This window comes from Microtus pennsylvanicus, chromosome 11, assembly GCF_037038515.1.
Source record: "Microtus pennsylvanicus isolate mMicPen1 chromosome 11, mMicPen1.hap1, whole genome shotgun sequence".
In the NCBI taxonomy this organism is placed as follows: domain Eukaryota; kingdom Metazoa; phylum Chordata; class Mammalia; order Rodentia; family Cricetidae; genus Microtus; species Microtus pennsylvanicus.
In genome coordinates, this window is record NC_134589.1 from 48,593,069 (window position 1) to 48,615,002 (window position 21,934).

Below are 21,934 nucleotides of genomic sequence, written 5' to 3' on the forward strand. Positions count from 1 at the left end.
CTGATTTTCTAATCCGAGTCCTGGCTCTCACGAGCTTCACTTTGGGGGTAGGGATACGGTCAGGGTGTACACACAAGAGTGGGTCCAGGGTAGGTCGTGGCCTGGAGATGCTTCACTGGAGAGGAGAGCAATGCACCTTTTGAAGTCTGCCTCTTGGGTCCACCAGTTATGTTTCTTAGGCAGCCCTAACTGAATCAAGGTAACTATTGAAGCGTCACAAGCTCTCCAACAGGTGCCCCTGTTTCCACCATCTAAGACCTTTTTCTTCAAATGAAATGCGTAGTTCGTGCTGTGGGCCTCCCTCAGCCACAGCCAGGGGTCCTCTCCCACCGCACGGACAGGTGGAAGTTGAGTAGGGTCTGGGGCAACCGACTTCCCTCACCTAAATCCTGATCAGTGCCGCAGTTGCCCGCAATCCCCTCCTGATCCCCGCAGGTTCCGCGGCCGCACCGCTCCTGCGTGACTTGCGCCCCCGTCAGGCGGGTGGGGCTCTATGGCCAGGCTCCCCCGCACCCCCCGGGGCAGCACGTGCGGGGCGGGGCTGTGGCCCGAGCCCGGAGGTGATTGGGCATGAGCCTGGTGGGCGGGGCCGGCCGCAGCTGTCAGAGCTGCCGCGGCCGCGCGTCTGACTGAACAGTAGCAGCGCTGCAGCCGGGGCTGGAGCCCGAGCTCAGAAGCCGACGGGCCGGGCCGGGATGGTGCAGCGGCGGCTCCGCGGCGCGTGCACGCACTGAGCGGGCCCGGGCTGGGCCTCGCTTCCCCCGCGCCCCCCGCGCCCCCCGCCGCCCCGGCCCCGGCCGGCATGATGTGCCTGGAATGCGCCTCGGCGGCGGCGGGCGGCGCGGAGGAGGAGGAGGCGGACGCCGAGCGGAGGCGCCGGCGCCGGGGGACGCAGCCAGGGACTGGCAGTAGCGCTTGCTGCGGGACGCGAGGCGCGGGGGGCGCTGGAGTCGTGTCCTCCGACGAAGAGGTGCAGACGTTGTCCGGCAGCGTGAGGCGGGTCCCGTCCGGACTCCCCAGCATCCCCAGCACCCCGGGCTGCGCAGCCGCTGCCAAGGGCCCCGGTGCGCCGCAGCCCAAACCCGCCAGCCTGGGCCGAGGGCGGGGGGCAGCCGCTGCCATCCTGAGCTTGGGTAACGTGCTCAACTATCTGGACAGGTACACCGTGGCAGGTGAGCAAGTGCCCCATCCAGCCAGAGGACTAGGGCCCCTCCACCCCAGATGCCCTAGGGAGCTTTTGATTGCCAGCCTCCTAGATCCAACCCCTTTGGAGAGTCCCTAAGGACCCTATCTATGTTCAAAAGATGCTCTCGTGCTCCACGGGTCCAATCTAGTGCACCCCATGCTCCCCGTGCCAGGGGTTGGAGGAGTTCCCACCCCTGGAGCAACCAGTGAGTCCTCGCCGGCCCTTGACGGCCCATCCGTTGTCCTCCCGGAGTCTCCTCTGCGTCCCTCTTGCCTTCTCGCCTGTGTGCCCCCTCCCTCCGCAGGCTTAGGTTCCCGGGCCTCTCCTCCTCTTCCCCTAGCTCAGGCCGTCTGTGCGTGCACCGCCCGTCTGTTCCTTCCTTCCTCGGCCGCCGCCACCCCCACCCCCGGCATGCGTGCGGCCAGTGTGTGCGCCCCTTGCGGGTGTGCGCCAGGCAGTCCGAGTGTGTGCGCGCGTGGCGGCGCAGATATGAGAGTGTGTGTGAGCTTGTAAGCGCGTGGCTGACAAAGGCTTGGGCCTGCGGGGAGCCGAGGGAGGGGCGGGGCGGGTCCGTGCCGCCTGGGGACCCAGGATGCGGTTTGCAGCTGGCTCTGGCTGAAGGCCTGGAGACGCCTCCTTCTGCTCCATGGCGCTTGAGGCCTGAGGCAGGGCATAAGCCTGGGGGAGCGCATGGGGTGGGGGGTGGGGGTCTAAAGAGATGCCTTATGTACCTTGCGCATCTCTGGGAATCAACCCCACATTTGGGACTGAAGTGGATACAACTGGGTTTTATCCTGAAAGTGCTTGATGTGTGACCTTGGGCCAGTTTCAGCTTGTGTTTAGGTCTGTTTCCGTTTGTGAATTGATTGATCCTGGGCTTAGGATGGATGTGGTTCTGGGATTCTATTCTGTTGGCTTCTCTCCCTGCCTTCTTAGGGATCAAGAGGTAGGGACTTGTCCTAGAGCTGGCCCTGCTTGAGGATAATGCAGCCTCGAAAAGAAAAGAATCTGACCAGGTTGGCCTGGGGGCTCCCTGTGGAGGAGACCATTTCTAGGAATCTAACATTCTAGCCTAGAATCTAATGAGAGAGGGGGGAGAGAAAACAGGAGGAAAGAGAGGATGAATTGGGTATTTTGCAAGACACTAAAGAACACTTAGGTATGATCTGGCATAAACTACATGTTACCTGGGTACCTGGGTGCTCTTCTTCTGGCCTCGGTCTTCTGTGTTGAAAAGCTTTGTGTAAAGTGGAAGAAAAGAACTCTAACCAGAGAGCAGAAACTGCTCTTCCTCCACTCTTGCTTGGACACACACTCACCCTTGGCTCTCTATCCCTCCACGAGGGTGAACTTGAAGTAGATGCCAGTGGCATCAATTTTTAGGTCAGGTTGTCCCAAGAGACTGTTCCCTTGCTCTGGTGAGCAAGAGCATGGACATACCCTCAAGTGTGCCAACCTACCACGCATGCGATGTGCTGCCTGGGACTCAAGATCTTAGGTGCCACCATGTGAAGACAAGTCAGAGAACATTGGGTGCCTTCACGTTGCAAAACAGGCTCTGCCCAGATGGGGGAACCCATACCCATAGACAGGCCTGTCCAAGATGGCCCAGGGGATGATCAGCAAAGCAGGTGTTAGACTGGCTCAGCCTGGTCTGGACAGAGAGGTCACTTCTCTCTCTCTTAGGTAGGAAACACTGGTGTGGATTTTAGTATTGTCAAGCTTTCCAACTTATTGTATTCTGTCCCGAGAGCACCCCTTCTGAGGTTTCGAGAGGAACATGGCCAGGGGAAGAGAGGGAAGATAGGATCAGGGAATTGGTGGTGAGGATTATCTACTTCCACCGATACTTGGGTCAGAGTGCGAAAAGGAGATAGCAGATTTCTGGTGAACCGATTAGGGGGGCAGAACGACAGGAAAGGCCTGGAAAGCTCTAGACACACACCCTCCTGAGCTGTGCATCCCTCAGTGTCCTGCCTAGGGTGTGAGCCTGCGCACTACCCCCACCCCACCCCAACACAGTATACATCATTTCCTCTCCGGATAAGCCTGCCTCCCTGTCTTTTATGATGGCCTTCCCTCCCCCTGCCCCCGGGTTCAGTTTTTAGGAATATTTACAATCTCTATGGTGACTACTGTGGCTTTCAGGGTCTTGTGCCAGAACCTGAATCCACCTGTTGCCTACTGGTCCTGCTGGGATGGAAGCAGACATACAGGCACTCTGCTGTGTGGGCACTTTTGATGTTTGTGCCCACTTGGCCCCTAAGAACCTCACAGTCTGGCCCTAGCAACCTCATCAAAGCATGGGGAGTTCCTGCTTTTCTTTATATCTCTCCTGTACAGTTCTGTTTTCTCATCGCAATAGCCAGTTCTGCCCAGAGGAGTATAATGCCAGCTAAACAGGAATGCCAAAATGTCTGGTCTTCAGACAAAAATGAAACAGGTGCAATTAGTGTATTTTATTTGCATGCCTGCACATGTGGGTCCATGTTCCTGTGGCTGCATATATGAATGTGGGTGAGTGTGGAAGAAATCAGCCTCAGGTGTGGGTCCTCAGCAGCTGTCCCCCTCTGTTTTTTGAGACAGGGTCTCTCATTGGCCTGGAGCTTGCTGCTTAGGCTAGTCTGCCTAGCTAGTAGGCTCTATGGAGTCACCTGTCTCTTCCTCCCCAGTGCTGTGATTACAAGCACATACAAGCACGATTGCCTGCTGTTGAGCATGGTTTTCTAAAAACTGTTTATTTTATGTGAGTGGGTGTAGAGGTCAGAGAACAACTAACAGGAATTGTTGTCTCCTTCCACCATGCATTCTGGGAATTGGACTCAGGTCATCGGTCTTGACAGCCAAAGCCCTTATTCTCTAGTGATCTCAGTAGCCTGAGACCTGGCTCCTCGCCCACCCACACCCCCACACCATGGGTCTAAGGACAGGTCCTTGTGCTTCAAGTCTTCATGAATCAAGCACTTTGCCAGACCAAGCTATATCCCCAGTCCTAACTAATAACTTCGTCCAACAGATTTGTTATGTTATCCTGGGATATTTTGCATTTCTTTTCATAGTGTCTTCCAAATCATTGGACGATTTGGATTTACTGCCATAGCCTGGGTCACAGGAGGAGACAGTGCAGGGTTAGAGTCTTTGCCACCAGAGTTTGTATCCAGCTGTATCAGTTTGCCAGCTTGCAATTTGTGTGACCTTGCAGCCATGTTCGGAGCCTTCTGTGGGCCAAGCACTCCCTCCACCTCGGGTGGTATGGAGTGAATGAGAATGTACCCACAGCACCTGGGTGGAGGCCAGATACCTGGGAAGGCTTCACAAAATGTCAGCTGTCTGCACTTTCATGCAGAGGCCCAAGCTGTGCCCCTCACCAGTATGTCCTTCCTCGTTCTCTCTGTGGATGACAGTTCCATTCAGGCTGTCCTTTGGGATACCTTTGTGAGAGCCCCTCCCTTTTGCATCAGGGTTGGTCTGTGTCCTGGGAACTCCAGTGGTTTCCTTCTGCCTCTGTGCTAGCATTCCCAGCGCCACCCAGTGATCCAGGTAATTATGGGCTCTCCTCCCCATGGGAACCCCCTGAGGGCAACCAACCTAAGACTTGGGAAGGAGGGCTCCCCCCCCCCCGTTCTCTGCTCCTACAGTACTGCTTCCCTTGGATAACACTGAGCCCAGCACCTGGTCTAAATTCTTCCCTCCACCTTCTTGTGCAGATAGGGAAAGGGAGAACAGAGGTACCTGTGGCTTCCAGGCCAGGAAGAAAGTTCCCTTTCTGGCTTTGTGTCCTGGAGCTGGACTGACCTCTACCCTTCTGCTCGTCTTCCAAGGATGGTCATAGTTGGCTCCTGGAAGCAGGCCCAACCAAAGAGGGTTGGCCTGGGCTCTAATTGTGGTTGATGAGTGACTGTTTGATAGCCAGCATCCTTCCCCAGCTTCTTTGGAGCACCTGTGCCCTTCCCAAGACCTATTTTCTGTCCCTTTGATCTGGCCTGTGGCACTCTTCCCAACCTGGAGTTGGTTGTCATTGTAGGAGCTGGTGAGGAGAGAGAGAGCCTTGCCCTGGGGGAGTCATTTTCTGCCAAAGAAGCTGAGACCAGTATCCATGGCAACCACTCACTAACACAGCCCAGAAGGAGTGATGAGCACAGGGACCCCGCCAGGAACACAAGCCTGGCAGGCATGGGGCTTCCCTTGAGCCTCACGGCTGGCTCCTGAGTTGTGGTGCCAGGCTGGGGCTAGCTCTCCTTCAAGTTCTTTGTTCCTCTGTCTAGTTGAGTCTGTTTAGGGCGGTTATATAGGGAAACTGAAGCCCAGGGTATCAAGCCACACTTCAGGGTCTTGTGCTCTGTGACTGCCACTCTGGATAGAGATGGTCACGCTAAGGATGAACGCCACCTTGGATAGCCCTGTTCACCAAAACATGTCTTCACTGTGGGCAAATCCCCACGAGTGCTCTGGGTGTGGTGACCAGAGCACCTTTCTGGCAGCCGTGCCCAGGTGAGCTTCAGAGTCCTGGAATAACAGGTGACTCAAGGCCAGCTGTCCAGCCCCATGTCCCTGCCTCCTCCTCAAGGCTCTTCCTGTTGCTCCTGCCAGCACCTCTCCCGTTGACCTCTCGGAGTTCAGCACCTCTCAGAGGAAGTACCCAGGGCCCCTTAGAGCTCTGACTAGGCCTCAGTGTCCTGTTGTGTAGTTGGGACAAGAAGGTTGCAGAGGCTGCGGGTAGCAGTCTGATCTGAGAAGGAGGCTACTGGGGACAGATGGAGTAGTTTGGAGAGGGGAGGCCCTCATCCCTTCCCCATATCCTTCAGCAAGAGGAAGTGGTTTTTGTTTCTGCCTGAGCATAGGGGTCTGAAATCTCAAGGATAGACAGAGATAAGAACAAAGGAGGCTAACTAAATACTGGCCTCTTCCCCAGGCTCTGAGTAGCTCCTGGGCTAAATGTCCTGCTATTTATTGGCTTTGTTAGACTTCACCATCTTTGCTGTGTGATTCAAGGTGTCTCTTATTCCAGAATCTATATCCAATGATTTTGTCTTTCTTGCTGTGTCACTCCAAGGGTGTTGTGGGCCCTTGGTCTCAATGCTTGTCTGCTGGTCCTGGCTCTCCCTGGACCTCCCTCTCCCAAGACCTTCAGTCATGGTCCCCAGGAGCTGCAGTCACTGGCCTCTCTTTCTCCATGGGTCTTGTCAGTGTCTGCCTTTGTTCCAGAAAGTCTCCCTGTTCTCTGGTCGGAGCCAGTTGTCTGCCATCTTTTATTTTTAAAATTTTTAGATATAGTTACTTATGAGGTTTTTTTGTGCACATCACATGCATGCCTCAGGCCCTGGTGGGTAAGAAGTGGGGATCAGATCTCCTGGAGCTGGAGTTAGAGATGCTTGTGATCATGATGTGGGTACTGGGAACTGAACCCCGGTCCTCTGCAATGCAAGGGCAGCATGTGCTCTCAACCCAGCAACCCCTCCCTCCTTTTTGACACAGAATCTTATGCAACCCAGGTTGGCATTAAACCTGCTTTATACCCGAGAATGACTTTGAACTCCTGATCCTTTTGCCTCTACCTCCTAAGTGCTGGGATTATAGGTATGTACCCCTATCCCGAGTTTATGTGGTCCTAGGGATCAAACCCAGGACTTTAGCATACTAGGCAAGCATTCTGCCAACTCAGCTACATTCTCAGCCCAGCTCTGGGTTTTATTTATTTAATTTAACATTTTACATTTATTTATCTTGTGTGCACATGTGCCATAGCATGCTTGTGGAAGTCAGAGGACAAATAGTGGGAATTCTTTCCTTCCACAATGTGGACGCCAGGGCTTGAATGCAAGTTGTCAGGCTTGGTGTCAGCGCCTTTACCGGCTGAGCCATAGCTTGTAGTTTTAACTGCCTTTTTATGTTTCCATCATGGCACATGTCTCCTCAGTAAAATCGCTATCTCCTAACCTCAAGGAGCTGACATATCTGTGATCCCAGCATGCATAGGAGGCTAGCACAGACTTGGGTAGCAGTTAGATGATCCAATTCTGCCAATTCCAGAACTTTGGGGTGGGTGGGGCACTGGTTAACTGGACAGGTGGAGGGAGGATCTGGCCCATGTGCTTGGACCTCTATGGCCATGGCTTGTTGGTGGGTTTTGCCCTTTTATCCTGGTCAGGGTGCACAATGAGCCTCTGGGTTGGCATTTCCTGGAAGGAAATGAGAGGAAGTGGGGCAAGTCTGTCCTTGCCAGTCTTCAGCCTGGACAATGGGGATCACCTCACCTAGGTGGAGCCACTTCTGGGCATCCAGGAGGACATTCGGGAGGGTTTTCCTTTTCTCATCTGTGACCCTGCAGTGAGATCCTGTGAAGCTGGTCTGCTGGAAATCCGGTTCTCTCCTGTTGGCTAGGATGGGATGAGGAGGTAAAGATATACTGCCCGAGCTGGGGGTGCAGAGGACACAGTCCTGCTCTCCTACCTCCCCTCTGTTCTCAGCTCAGCAACAGACCTTGGTCAAGTCTCTGCACCCAACTGTGGTCTCTGTGTCGCTGTTGAGTGAGACTCCCAGGCAAGGATCGGGATTTGGCTGAGTGGGCGGGGGCAAAGGGGTGGCTTCTGTCAAGCATGTGAGGATAACTGGTGTGGATGTCGAGGAGGAGACTTGGGTTGACAATACTGTTATGCCCAGATCACAGAGTCCCCCCAAAACCAACTGCAAGACTGGGTCCTGGATATAAAAGCAAAGAGTCTTTATTCTTACACAAGTTTGTAAACTCGGATTCCCCATGTGTCCAACATATTGACCTGATCGGAGGGAGAGCCCCAAGCTCAGTTGGGTAGGGTTTTTATAATAGAAGAGGTTGGGGTGAGGGATTTCTAAGGTTCAGGACCCCTGATTGGTGGACATTTGTCTATAGGTGTCTTGGTGAAAAGCAATGGGTGCGTGCTAACAGGTGATCTATCTACAATGGTTAGGAATTTCCTTTGGAGGGTCTGTTCCTGAATGGTGCCTGGGTGGTCTCAGTTTGTGGTCTTTCTTGGAACCAGGTATTGCCTGAGGGTAAATTGCTGAGACTCGGGCCTCTATTGAGCTTGTCATGGCTGAGTCCTACAAATACCAGCCAAGGAAAAATCCCAGAGGTTGGAAGTCAGCTCAGCCCAGCTCCTGCTTGGTCTCTGGCTGTTGTCCCATGCACCTCTGCGATAGGGAGGCAGGAGTCCCCCAGGCTCTGTGGCTACTGGTGGAGGACACGAAGGTTGAGGGTGTGTGGGTTTGAGCCAACACAGCCCAGGCCTCTTATCTCTTCCCTTCTTTCTCTGCCCCACGCCTTGGCCTCCTATCACCTCTGATGGTCATACTGCCACACCTTGAGGGTCAAGATAAGACTGTGGCCACCTTGTCCCTGGGCCCTAGTGATCTGGGGAGTTGCTGGGCCAGACCAGGACTGTGTGGCTAAGCTGGAAAGGAGTGGCTGTGCAGTGCCCCAAAATTGCTAAGGCTAAGTCTGGTTCCAGGAAAGGCAGCCCCAAATGACAGAGTAGAACCGCAGGCCAGTGACTGGTCCCACCCACCCTGGCAGGAGTTTGCTGAGGAGGGGCATCTTCAGGGCTGTTGGAGGTCTGTGGCAGGTCTCTTGAGAAGGAAGAGGTTTTCTCGGGGTGGGGTTGGGGGGGGCAAGACTCCAGGCTGGGGCTCCTTACCAACATGGTCCCAGCCAAAAAATCACCCTAGACTGTCCGGATATTAACGACCTAGCTTTGCAGCATAGTGTCGGAGATGCGGGCTCCCATATGTGAGTCTAGAACATACCCAGTGAAGATGTGGTGGGATGCTAGGCCACTTTTTAAACCAGCAACCGAGGCTCTGAGAAGGGGGCAGAGGAGTTGGTCAGCTTGCTCCTGAAGGACAGGCAGGGCTTGGTCTGAGAGAGTGTGTGCCTGGGCTGGGTCCTCAGGCTGTGGCTTCCTGGCCGTAGCCACCCAGATCCAGGCTCTTGAGCCCCTGTAATTATCAGGGTAGAAGCTGCCAAGCGCTGGATGGGAAATACTCCCACAGGGAGCCAATGCTGAGGCCTCCACACAGGGACCAGGTTTCTGAGAGGGGCTGGTGGGAGGCAATGTGGTGTATCCCTTCAGATCCCCAGGACCTGCTTTTCCAGGTATCCGCCTCATTTCAGAGAAAAGAATAGAAAGGACAGTTGTCTGGGCTGGGCCTGCATTCTGCCCCACTAGTCAGTGATCAGGGATGACCATATGACATGTCTGGAGTACCTACCACGTGCTAGACTTCTAAACATTCCAAATGGATTAACATGCTCAAGCCTCCTAACAATCACAGGAAGCAAAATCAAGTCAGAAAGATGCAGACTACCTCAGAGAGGTTAAGTAGCTTGCCTACAGCCACACAGCAGGGAAGGTAGAAAAGCTAGGATTTAAACCAGATGGTCTGGCCCTGCTTCTGAGAATTCAGCTAGGCTGACTGCTGCTTCAGGAGATGCTAAGGCAGGCGAATGTGGCTTGGGGGACAGGTTTGAGTGCCACACGGACTGTTCTGGATAACTAAGCAGGAAGAGTCCTCAAGGTCACTCTGTCTTGGCCTTGTATCTCAGGCTGCACAAGGCAGGGTGCCCAAGGGCAGTGCAGACTTTTTCTTTTCCTTCTTGGGGGACAAGGATGCTTGTAGAGCTGACTGGGCTTAAAGGGGTATACCACCACACCCAGCAATGTGTCCTTTTCTTACATTTGGCCTTTTGAGGACTCTGGGGTCAACAGGATGGGATTGGCTGGAGGAGACTTGGCATCCTGGGTCAGGGGCTAGTCTTCTGGGGCTACTGACCATGATGGGGACTCACCAGGAACCTCTCTGGTACAGATGGAATATAAGTAGGACCAGAGGGTGTCCAGCTCTAGGGTCCCCTGAGGGTCACAAGAGTCTCAGAGGTGGAAAGGATACTCTGGTGGCTGTGACCTTGGATCTGGACTTTGGAGGATAAAGTGGATCTTAACAGGTAGCACTGGACATCCCTGGAAGGGCACAGGGGTGGTACTGGCTGTGAGTGGGCAGTCATGGGGGCTTCTGATTTGCCTGGCCAGTGGCTTCTGGTCAGTGTGCTTATAGATTCTTGGTCCTGGGAAGTCAGCCTGGAGCTTGTATGTGCTAGGCAAGTGCTTTATCACTGAACTATAGCCTCGACCCTCTTTTTTTAATTAATTAATTATACAATGTCTCTCCCTGACTGTCCTAGAACTTGATCTGCAGACCGGGCTAACCTCAAACTCATAGAGATCCACCTGCCTCTGCTTCTAGAGTGCTGAGATTAAAGGTGTGTACCATCATACCTGGCTCTCTTTTTACTTTTATTGTAAGACACTGTCTAAGTTTCTGGTAAACTTTTAATCTTCCTGTCCCAGCCTCCCAAGTAAGTGGACTTACAGGCCTGGTGAGGAAGACCATATTGTAAAGCAGGCACCCTCTCCAGGGGTGACTGAAAGTCTTGGGCAGGTTCGGACCAGCCTAGTTCCTCCATTCTGTCCATTTATTCAGGAAAGAAATGGGGGTCCAGGGAAGTGAGTGGTCACAACTAGAGCTTGAGACTGTGTGTGTGTGTGTGTGTGTGTGTGTGTGTGTACATGCATGTGAGGATGTGCATGCCTAGTCAGGTCAGGTCACAGAAGTCTGAAGTGCTGGACACCGAGGCTTCCTTCAGGCAGCGATGGAGAACTACAGAAGCTCCTGGAAGCCATGGACAGTGACACACTCAGAGCTGGACCCGGTGCATGGCAAGCACTCTTCACCTTGCTCTTGTCTGATGTAGTATCACTGAGCCGGAGACTGAGTCAGCAGGTCTCGAGGAAGTTGTGGGTGATTCTGAGGCATGGCCAGAGTTAACACTCCCCAGGCTGCAGTAGTAGCCTCTCAAGTTCAGAAGTAGCCTTGAGGGTTCTAGAGCCTCATTCCAGCACCTGGAACCTGGTCAGTGATTACTGATTGCTCCTGAGATCTGGCTGCAGGAGCAGTGAACAGGGGCAAGCAAGGCCTAGAAGCCGGGAAGCTGCTGACGAAGGCTGAGCGGTGAAGAGTGGAGGACACTGGGGCTTGTTCATGGGACTGAGGGTGGCAAGGACTGCAGGGGACTCCCACAGTACTGGGGTGTTAGAGGTGCTGCGTAGGGATGGAGCTAGCCCGTGGAAAGAGAGGCTGGGAAGCTAAAGGATGAGAGGAGAGTCTGGGTTAAACGGTTGTTCATCCTAAGTGAGACACAATTTGGAGGGCAGAACTCTATTTTTGCCTTGTTTTGTTGGGAGGGTCTCATGTAGCCCAGGCTGGCCTTGAACTTGCTATGTAGCCAAGGATATCTTGAGCTCCTGATCCTCCTGACTCTTTACCTCTTAAGTGATGGGATTCGAGGCATCATGCAGCACCACACTAGTGGATGAGGTGTTGGGAAGCAGATTCCGGTCATTGTGTGTGCCGGGCAGCCAGTCTAGCAACTGAGTCACATTCCCAAGCCCAAAAGCTGCTGCTGTGAAGGGGTGGGGTGCTGGCCAAGAGGACAGGTTAGGGTGCACCCACAACCCAGACACATGAGGCATGGGGTGCCAGATGGAGGCAGATGCCAGGAAGAGGCTGAAAGCTGAGGTACCAGATAGAGGCTGACAGATACAGGATTCTATAAGGAGAAGAGAGCCTCCCCCAGAGTTTGTGAGGGGTGTGATATCTGTGAATGGATTTGAGAATTTAGTGGTGCTGCTATTCCAGAGTGTGTGTTCTTGGGGATGTGACCCTTGTGAATGTGGGTTGGGTGACCTCCTGGAGAGGCTGGCCTCTGACTGGAATAGGTGGGGACCACATTGGTGTGGGAATCCCACCTTGTCCACTCCCTGGCTGGAACTGGTGGGTCAGGGGGCCGACCAGGCTTGGCCTGAGCTGTGGGAAGTTGCTCCTGGGCGTGAGGCCCATCCTGTGACCCAGCGAACCTCAGCCTCCAGGAAAGAGTAAATGTAAGACTGTGGTAAAAAAAAAAAAAAAAGCGGGGGGTGGGGAGGATGTATGTGCCGTGCCTGCTCCGGGATGGAGCCTAGAGGAAAATGTGAGCCAGCTGTGAGCTGCTGTGACACAAGCTTACCATGCCAGTGGCTATCAGGGTCCTGCTCTCCCGCCACCCTGCCTCTCTCTATGCTGGAAAGAGAGAAAATGACCTAGAAAGGCTCAGAGGGGCCTGACCTCTTTAGATGCAGTCCCTGCTCTGTGAGGTTCCTCTGGCTTTACACCCAGAGCTTTAGGGCAAGTGGCAGAAGGGATCCCAAAGGTCCTGTGCCCTGGCTTCTAAACTTTCCTAGAGTTCCTAGGGACCTTGGATGCCTGTCCGTGTGTAGAGAAATGGAGAGGTCAGGGAAAGCTTCCTGGAGGCAGAGGCAAATGCCAGGCTAGAAAACCACTGGATGGGGAGCGACTAGCTGGGAAGTTGTACAGGTTTTGATATAACTTCCTTCCCTGAAAGTGGGCTCTCTTAACTTTAGACCAAGGCCCTTTCTTTGGTGGGGGGCAAATAGCCACAGACTCAGGACGGGGTCGGGGGATAGGGGGATGGGGAGGGCACTAGTTCGTTCTCCCACTCCCTCCTGATGTCCATCCTTTATCTACCCAGCACTGAGGCTATGACCTTGTTAGAAGCTCTGGAGCCGACTCCCCACGGTCTGTGCCCTACCCATGGTCACCCATCAATCTACATTCACCCCAACCCCTACTGCCCCGAGCTAGGGGATAGACATGAAGCAGCAAGAGGCAGGGCAGAGGGCAGCAAGAGAGCCTCTTTACTTTCACCAAAATGGTTGGAATTTTCAAAAGGATTAGCATATTTGGCACGCAGAAGAATTGCCTGCTGGTCGTGTCCTCAGGGAGCCTCAGTGTAGAGGCTGGTCACTGGAGACAAGGTTGGAAAGCTGAGACAGAAGAGGGAGGAGTTGAGGACTGAGTTGATTATCACTGGCCAAGGGTTCGGTGATCAGGCCTATATAGCAAGGCCTCCACAAAAATCCCAAAGGACCGGAGAGTAGGCTGCTGGGAGGTAACTATAGGTGATCCCGTAGGTGATATTTTAGGAGATGAGGAACCCCATGCCCCTCCCCACGTGTCTCAACACAGACATTGTTCTATGTGTGCCCTGAAATCTTTGTTATAGATGTGTGTGTGTTCTCCTGAGTTCTGTGAGCTGTGCTAGCAAATGAATTGAACTCGAAGGGGTTGTGGGAAGCCCACAGGACAGCTTGGGGCTTATGATGGGCACCTGCAATGGGGAGCAGCCTTGGGACTAAGTTTTCCCCCTGGGTCATCTGATGCCTCCTTAGATGGATGCTGTCAGAACTGAAGTGACCGTTTCCCCATTCGTGCCTGCTGCAGCCGCCATGGCTTGTGTGTTGTTTGGGGACCCCCCCCCTGCCTCGACCCACAGAAGCTGTCTGTTGTGGGAGGACAATGACAGAAACAAAGCTTGTTTTTTCCTCTCAGTATTTCAAGCCCTGGGTTCAAAGCCCACGTCCAGAGCCTGAGGGGCTATGCAGCAGTGGCTTCCTTCCCCTTAGCCTTGGTTTATTCATGTGCAGAATGAATGGTGGTGGCAACTCCACCAGGCGAGTGACCGGATTAGATTTGCCATGAGAACCTCCCAATACCAGAATTTACTAGGAAGCAATTACTAATGACATTAGCTCCCAGTCACAGTGGAGCCTTCAACCCTGTGTGTCTTTTCTATTGAACTAACTCATCCTGACCCTTCCTTGGGATTGGTGCTAATGTCAGGGTGGACCAGGAAATACGGGGCACTGGCTGACTGAGGGTGGCAGAAGGGGGAGAAATAAGGGAAGACTGCTTAGAAGAGAAGGCGTGGAAGCCAATCTTGAAGGAGTGGCAGGGATCAGTGTAAAGAGCCAAGGGCCAGGCTAGAGAAGATGCATTTGGAGTGTGGAAGCAGGCATTGGGTAGTTTGGGAGGTGGGGCTCTCATCCAAGAAGTGAGGCAGGAGGGCAGGGTTGGCAGAACTGTGAACCTGTTGTCTGTGACCCGAGGAAGGGCTAGTATACTGTGGAGCCACAAGCAACAGTGGCCGAGAGAGGCCTGACTTCGGACAGAGAACGGGCTGGGGCCTGGGAGGTGAGTGTGGACAGTTCCCCAAAGCTGAGCCCATTGGTGCTGCCTCTTGGCCTCTGAGGCTGGTCAGGCACCGCTGGTCCCACATAGTGACCATGTCCATCTACAGACCTAGCTCCTACTATCCAGCTTTGTGGCAAGGGCATTGCCCCATTAGACCTTGGTTATTAAGTCATTAGCTGGGCCTCACACTGCCTCTTCATTAGCGTAATTATGGAGAATCCTACTCAGCGAATTAGAGGAAGATGCTTTCTCCCGACTCTCAGGCTGCCAGTCACCAGCCAGGCCTGGCCCTACAGCCCGGAAGACCCCTTAGCTTCTCAGAAGGGTCTAAAGAGGGACAATGACATTTGGTGCTCCCGCCCCATCTGTCAGACTAGACCCAGACACAGTGCCCAGCAATCCCTGGCTCCTTCTTCCATGCTGGTGACTTTGAGCCTATGGCTCAGTCTCCTGTGCCTCAGTTTCTTCACCTGTCCAGTGGGATAACAGTGCAGTCTCCCAGGGCTACATGGGGAGTAAACAGACAAGGGATTTCACATCCAACACACAAACTGCCAGTCACCAGTCATGCTGCTGTTTTCAAAGAAAGCTCCTGGAGCCCCAAGAGCCTCTGCTTCCAGTGCAGGCAGCTCTTGAAGGCAGGGTGTCATCTCTTCCTGTCCCTAACCCCTTCTCTGCGGTTGGTGGTCCTTCTGTCCACAGAGATAAGCCTGGTGGGGCCTGGGGCTAGGCTGCTGGGGTACTGACTCTGGAGACTTGAGTAAGAGCTACGGAAGCCATCTGGGGTCTGCAGCCCCGGCACAGCTATGGCTGTCTCTCAGCAGTGGATGATTTGTAGGTTTCCTTCAGCCTCTGTTGATAGAGCCCCAGTGGAGAGCAAAGGTGGTAGACTGGGGAACAATCATGGCCTCTAGGACCTGTTTCTCTGAGGCCTGCTTCCTGTGTCTGGGAACTGGAGTCCTGGTCACGAGGGCAGCTGGCATGTATGGTATGTGTGTGCATGTGTGTGTGTGTGTGTGTGTGAGAGAGAGAGAGAGAGAGAGAGAGAGAGAGAGAGAGAGAGAGAGAGAGAGAGAGAGAGCGCACACACATACACGCGCACACGCAAATACACATACATGTGCAACACACATGCTTACGTACAGGGGCATGAGAGCCTGTGTGAATGGTGCCTTAAGTCACTTTGTCCTTGATCCCAGCTACCAGTTTTCTCCACAGCTGGCTGTGGCTGCACTTGCTCCTTATCTGAGGGCTTTGTGAATGGCAGAGAATAGGACCCAGGTCCTGCTCTCTCACCCAGGGTGGAGCACAGGCAAGTCAGAGGTCAGCCTTATCGAGTGACCACAGAAGAGCCTTGCTCTTCTTCAGACTTCAGGCTCCTGCCATGGCTGATGGATGAGTGGATATTATGCCCAGACCGAGCATGGGAGGTTCTCGGTGGGGATGGGAGGGGAGGCTGTCACCCCAAGCTTCCCAGTGGTCTGGATAGCCTGAGCAAAGTGAAGGTCACAGCAGGGCAGGAATGCGGGAGGGGGGCCAGGCTAGTCTGAGACTGGGGCAGCTAATGGGAATGCCCTTGATTTGACTTTGCAATAATCACCCTCTATCTCCCCTCCAGGTGTTCTTCTGGACATCCAGCAGCACTTTGGGGTCAAGGACCGGGGCGCCGGCTTGCTGCAATCAGGTGAGGCCTATTTCTTGCCCAGGGGTAGCAGCTCTGCTCAGCCTTCATTCTCTTGGTCTCTTCTGTCCTCAAATCAGAATGAAGGTGGGCATTGCAGCAAAATCCCATGGCTGCCATCCACCATGGGCCCTTCCCTTCTAAGCCTCAGTTTCTTTTCTTGTAAAACAAAATACATGCCCCTGTCCCAAGTGGGTAGAAGAGATGACAAAAACCACAGGGTTGGTGCTGAAACCCACCAGGGGAACCCTTCTTTGGGGTTCTAAGACATCATCGGTACCCAGGAGCCAGTGATTTGGGTGATGTCCGCTGAGCCTCAGTGACCTGTTCCTGTCACTCCTCCACTCCTTCATTCTGATCCACTTAGAAATCACCTCCTGAATGGCAAGGGATACCACCACCTGTCAGCTTCTGAGGCAGTCTGAGGTCCTGGGTCCTGTCTAGGCTCAGCCTTAGACAGGATCCCTGCTTCTCCTTCCTGAGATCCCAGCCTCCCCATGGGCCATCAGAAGCAGGGCCTGAGGTCTTCTGAGCTGTGGCACAGAGGCCACAGGGGAAACTACTGTGCAACTGTCCTAGCCTCTCATTTTCTCTTCTAGAGAGATAGACCATATCTCCCTTTTCCTTGCCCTACCCTTCAGGGCCCGCAGGATCTGTACTCTTGGCTCCCTGGCCTCCCTACTGGATTTGGCTATACCACCAGGACCTAAGATGGCTCTTGAAGCTGGTGGAGACTCACTCCAGTATGGGATCCCAGGATGTCTGGTCATGACTGGGCTCCAACCATGTCGTGTGACTCCAGCCTGTCTCTGGGCCTTTAATCCTGGAGTTCATCTGGCTGTGAACCCTAGGCAAGTTGGTGTGTGGGAGAGCTCTGGTTTGCATTCCAGCCCATGAACCCTTCTGCAGCCTAGCTGTTCTAGAAGGGTGGGGGTGGAGGGAATCTGCCCTGGAACCTGCCTGACCTGTCTAGGTGGCATTCCATATGCACAATGGCCCCCAGAGCTCACAGACACAGGCATGGCACAGCACTGCACGCACGCAGTACACTGCCCAGGCCCCTCAGCACCCAGACCCTTGTTGCTGGGCAGAGATCCTGGATAGGGTCTTTGGCTTAGAGAGAGATCTGTTTGCTGGTTGTAGGACTCCTTCTTAACAAGTGACACTGAGCTAAAGCGGGGCAAGGCACGCAGTGGTCAGGACTCTACCCCAACAGCTACGGCCTCCACCCAAGTCACGAGCCCAGGCCTTTCTTTTCCCTTCCTGGCCTCGGTGGCTGGGCTGCCCTGCTCCGTGCAAGGTGATCACCCAGAGGAAGGGGTCCTAGCCAGTGGTAGTATGGGAAGAGTAGGCTGCGCAGCTTTCTAAGACTCTGGTCTCTACCCCCTGTGAGTTCCCAAGAAGCTGGATGAACCTTATCCCTCTGGTTCTAGCCTTGCTGGTGAACTGGAGGGAGGCTGCACCCCAGCTTCCTTCGTCAATTACCCTGAGTGTGGTCGGTTTTACCTGACCTCCCAAGGGTTTGGGGGCAGTTCCAGAGAAAGTGGGAGGTCAGATCCCATTTCCTTCCCCAGTACCTCCCAGGCTGGATTCTTGCTTCATGGACCCTACTGACCTCCAGGGACCTGACCAGAAATGGACAGGCCCCCCACAAATGTGGTCTCCTTTGATTCTTCCAGAACTCTACAGGCTCCCTTTGCCAAGTTCACTTGCTGGTGAAAGAGGTGGGCCTAGGGAGGGGAGCAACTTGCTGAGAACTTGTGGCTGAGGGACCCTGCCTCTGCATGCCGCTGCCCTTTTAGCTTTTGCAGCTTGAGTGTCTGACACCAGTGTCCCCACAGTGGGTGCCTCTGGGCCCAGATGAGAATCCCCAGCTTTCTCAGAGTCTTGGGAGGCCTTGTCGCCTGCCTTAACCCTGCTGTTTATTGTGACACAGCTGGGATGGCTCCCTTCAGTGTCCTCACCCTGCTGGCCATTTTAGCTAAGACAAGCTCAACCAGGATGTGACTCAGTGGGCACCAGAGCAAGGCACCTAATTGGCCTGTGCCCCAGGCACCTGTCTCTACCCTAAGCCTGATAAGGTCAGAATTGGTGGAGGGCGCCAGTTAGGTGTTGCTGCTTGCCTGGATCAAAGAGCTGGGGCTGAGAACAGCGCCAGCTTATTTGTGGGCTCCAGGGGCTTTGGGGCTGGGAAGCATGTGAGGAGATAGAGGGTTTGGTTTGGGCCTGCCCTTTCTGTTACCCCCTGGGAAGGGGTCCCCTGTCAGCATCCTCTTGTACATTGCTGCTGGCTCAGCTTGGCCTCTGTGGTAGCCCAGAGTAGAACTCACAATGAGCCTCCATAGCTCACACTGAAAGGGATAGCAGCTGCTCAACCTGTTGCTTGGAATGCCCTGGGCTGGGTGTTGTTCATGCTTAGACTCTTCTAGCAAGCAGATTCCCCTGTCAATGGGAGTCGAAAATGCCATTCAGTTGCTGCTCAAGTCCAGGGTTTAGTGTGGGAGCCTGAATAGATGTCAGAGTATGCGCCTAGCTGTAGCTGCTGGCAGATGGGAAAGGCTCCCTGAAGAGGGAATATTTCAGTGGGGCTTTTTCATTGATTAGAAAGGACATCTGGTCAGTTTGTCAGTAGATGTCAGAGCCTCTACCTCCACCTCTACCTCCGTTCCTACTTCCTCCCCCACACACCTTGCTTTCCCATCTAGAATAGCGGAGAAAACCTGTTTAAATTACATAGCTGCACTTGAAAGCTAAAGCTAACAGGGAATTCCCAGGTGCCAGAAACAAAGAGCTGAAGTCAAAAGCTGGACTGGGAGATGGAGCTGAAGCCGTGTGCTTCAGAGCACCAGGGACAGTTTTATGTGTTGAGCACTTGGCAGTGTTCGTAATGACATTTTCACAAAATTTCAAACATACACAGAAGCAGAATAGCACAACATGCTTCCCCCATATGCTAGTTCCATAGCTTCCTCAGTGCATCGCGGGGCATCTTCCAGGCTGGAGGCTTGCGCTTCCAGGGTCACAAGGCTGACTCAGTTTTCCCTCAGAACTCAGGCGGCCTCCTGATCCCAAGCTTGTCTAGGCTGGCAGACAGCTCAGCTGGTAGTGTTCCCACTTCAGGCAGATGTTTCCTGCCTGCCTCCGACTTTCTGCAGAGAGCCTGGTGCCAGTCCTGGCGCCCTCAGGCCTGCGACTTTACTTCTTTTTCCGTGGAAGCCATCTGTTTCCAGGGACCCCAGCAAAAGCAAATCCAAGTGACTCTTTAGGGAAGCCTTCATGATGGAGAGCCAGCATGGTCACAGGTGACAGCTCTCCCTGAAGACAAATTCACATCCAAAACGAACAGTGCACGCAGCAGGGCAGAGCACGTGATGAGCATGAGGCTGATGTAGTGGTAGGTGCTTGCCTCACAGGTGCAAGGCCTTAGGTGCCATCCTCAGCACCAGTGGAAAAAAAAATAGAGGCCACAGGCATCTCATCCTTGTGAGAGGCAAGCAGCCGGTCCTGGAGACAGCCCGGAGAACTACAGAAAATAGTCTGGTTTTTAAAAATAGCTGTGATTAGCTGGGCATGATAGCTCACACCTGAGATCCCAAGCACTTAAGAGGCTGAGAAAAGGATTACTATGAATTTGGCAGTAACCTGGGCTACAGAACAAATTCCAGGATAGTCTGAGCTAGAGTGAGACCCTGTCTCAAAAAACTAAAAGCCCTAGGAATGCTTAGGTTTTTAGAGTTCAGAGGAAGTCATGATATATATATATAATGTGTGTGTATATATATATATATATGTATATATATATATATACATATACATATATATTAGCACAGCACTTTAATTCCAGGCAGGCAGCACTCAGTAAGTTTGAGGCTAGCCTGGTCTACAGAATGAGTTCTAGGACAGCCAGGACTGTTTCACAGAGAAACTCTGTCTCAAAAAACAAACAAACAAATAAAAAAGAATAGCACACAATAAAAAAAATAACAAAAGGATGTTTAAAATATATGAAACTTTTAGAAAGTTAAAAAAGAGGCTGGAGAGGTGGCTCAGCGGTTAAGAGCACTGACTGCTCTTCCAGAGGACCCTGGTTCAATTCCCAGAACCCACATGGCAGTTCACCACTGTCTGTAGCTCCAATTTCAAGGGATCCAACACACAGACAAACACACCAATGCACTTAAAATAAATTATTTAAAAAAAGAAAGTTAAAAAAGTGTAAAATAAAGTGACAGTTAGATAAATTAATGAATAAACTAGACCTAGATGAAGAGAAAATAAACAAATTTAAAGATGGATCTGAGGGAATCAGTATCAATACAACATAGGGAAGGACAGTGGGTGATGGTTGTTTGTGATGTTACCTGGTCTTTGTGACCTGCTATTGGTCAGCCATAAGCTCATTATGGGGAGAATGGAGGAAGAGGAGGCAGAGGAATCAGTAGGACATTCCTGAGAAGGGCTTGAAGGCTGGGCTAAGCTTCCTGGATTTGTCTTGGAGCAATGGGGAACCAGGGAAGGGCTTGCGAGCAGGGTGGTCCCTGAAGTTGTATGCATCAGCATGTTCACTCTGTCACCTAGTGCAGGAATGGAGGGCTTGAGTTTGTGGGGCCACAGGAAGTGGGGTAGGATTGGAGGAAGAGATGGCTCAGACTGAAACTAGACAGTGTCTTGCTCCTCTTCCATCTTGATGAGCCCAGCAACACACCCTGCTCTAGCAGACTTAGATTCCACAGGAAAAGCTGCAGAGCCCCACAGCCACCATCCCAGAGATGCTGTCCAAAGGAGGCCCAAGAAGCCACCCACCTGTGGCTGGAGAGGCCAGCCCACGTTCTCTGTCCAAAGTAGAGTGGAAAGAGAGCGTGGTGGATTCTTCCTGTCTGAGGGCTGAATGTGGAGAGATCCCAGATGCCACCAGAGGAGCCATGTGTGTCCTGTGTCTACCCCACTGGCTAGGGTGGCCTGGGTTGTGCCTGGATGGCAGAGGCTGCCCACATCTGTCTGAGCATCCTCCCTGCCCACAGGATGTGGAGGGTTGTGTGTCTTCTTGAAATAGCAGTCAGCTGGAATTTGGACTGGGGAAATATAGCCCTGATTCAGCCAGGCCAGGCAGGGGCAGGAGATAGACGCCTTGGCCACAGCAACTCCCCTAGCAACCACCTTGCTATCTCCTACTCTGACGCCACTTTCTCTGGTCAGGAAGGTCCCATGTATAGTGAGCGTGGCATCTCCTACCATGGATAGGGATACAGCTGTGGTTGCCTGTCAGCATGCAGAACCTATGTGAGGCTCCAACCTTTTGGATGTTAGCACACTGAGTGAGCCCAGGAGGTAACACCTTAGTCGTTCAGCCGGCCATCTGTCTTATTTCTCTTTGTGATACGGGGGATCAAAACTAGGACCTAGCACTGGCTAGGTAAGTGCTCTGCCACTGAGCCATGTCCTAAGTACTTTTCAATTTGCTTTGAAACAAAGTCTTGCTATGTATCTCACGCTGGCCTGGAACCTGCTATGTAGCACAAATTGGTTTCAAACATGCAGTCCTCCTGCTTCAATCTCTTGAGTGCTAAGGTTACACGCATCATCCATGATGCCTGGCACCCCTCTCCCCCACATCCCCCTACCTCCAGGCTCCCTTCCATTTTTTCTGAGGGCCTTGAGCCAGCTCCGTAAAGGAGAGAGAGTGAAGCTTGGTGCCTGAGTTCCATACTGAGCTAGACTCCTCCCATCAACAGCAGTCCGGGTACCCTGCCCCCTCTGCCTGGCTCCTTGCCCTACAGCTCCATTGTCCGAGACCTGTGGGCTCAGCAAGCGTGAGCTGAGTGAGGTCTTCCCCACACCCTGGCCACAGGATGTCCTCCTGAATGCGGGAACTGCCGGGAAAGCCTCTCTGCCTACATTGAAGTTGGGGGCAGGGCAGTCAGTCTGGTCTGAAAGCTCTCCTCCCA

At 53.3% G+C, this 21,934-nt stretch overlaps 1 protein-coding gene across 4 annotated transcripts in view; it reads left to right on the forward strand.

Moving 5' to 3' along the window:
- The first annotated feature begins 618 nt into the window (after window positions 1–618).
- Window positions 619–21,934, forward strand: part of Spns2 (SPNS lysolipid transporter 2, sphingosine-1-phosphate) — a 37,881-nt gene continuing 16,565 nt past the window's right edge. For all 4 annotated transcript variants that reach the window (XR_012912347.1, XM_075991756.1, XM_075991757.1 and 1 more), the window contains exons 1-2: window positions 619–1,172; window positions 15,927–15,992. Coding sequence is in view for 3 of the 4 variants with exons in the window: in XM_075991756.1 (XP_075847871.1) it covers window positions 803–1,172; window positions 15,927–15,992 (436 nt within the window). In the remaining variant the exon portion in view is untranslated. The remainder of the gene's footprint in view (window positions 1,173–15,926; window positions 15,993–21,934) is intronic.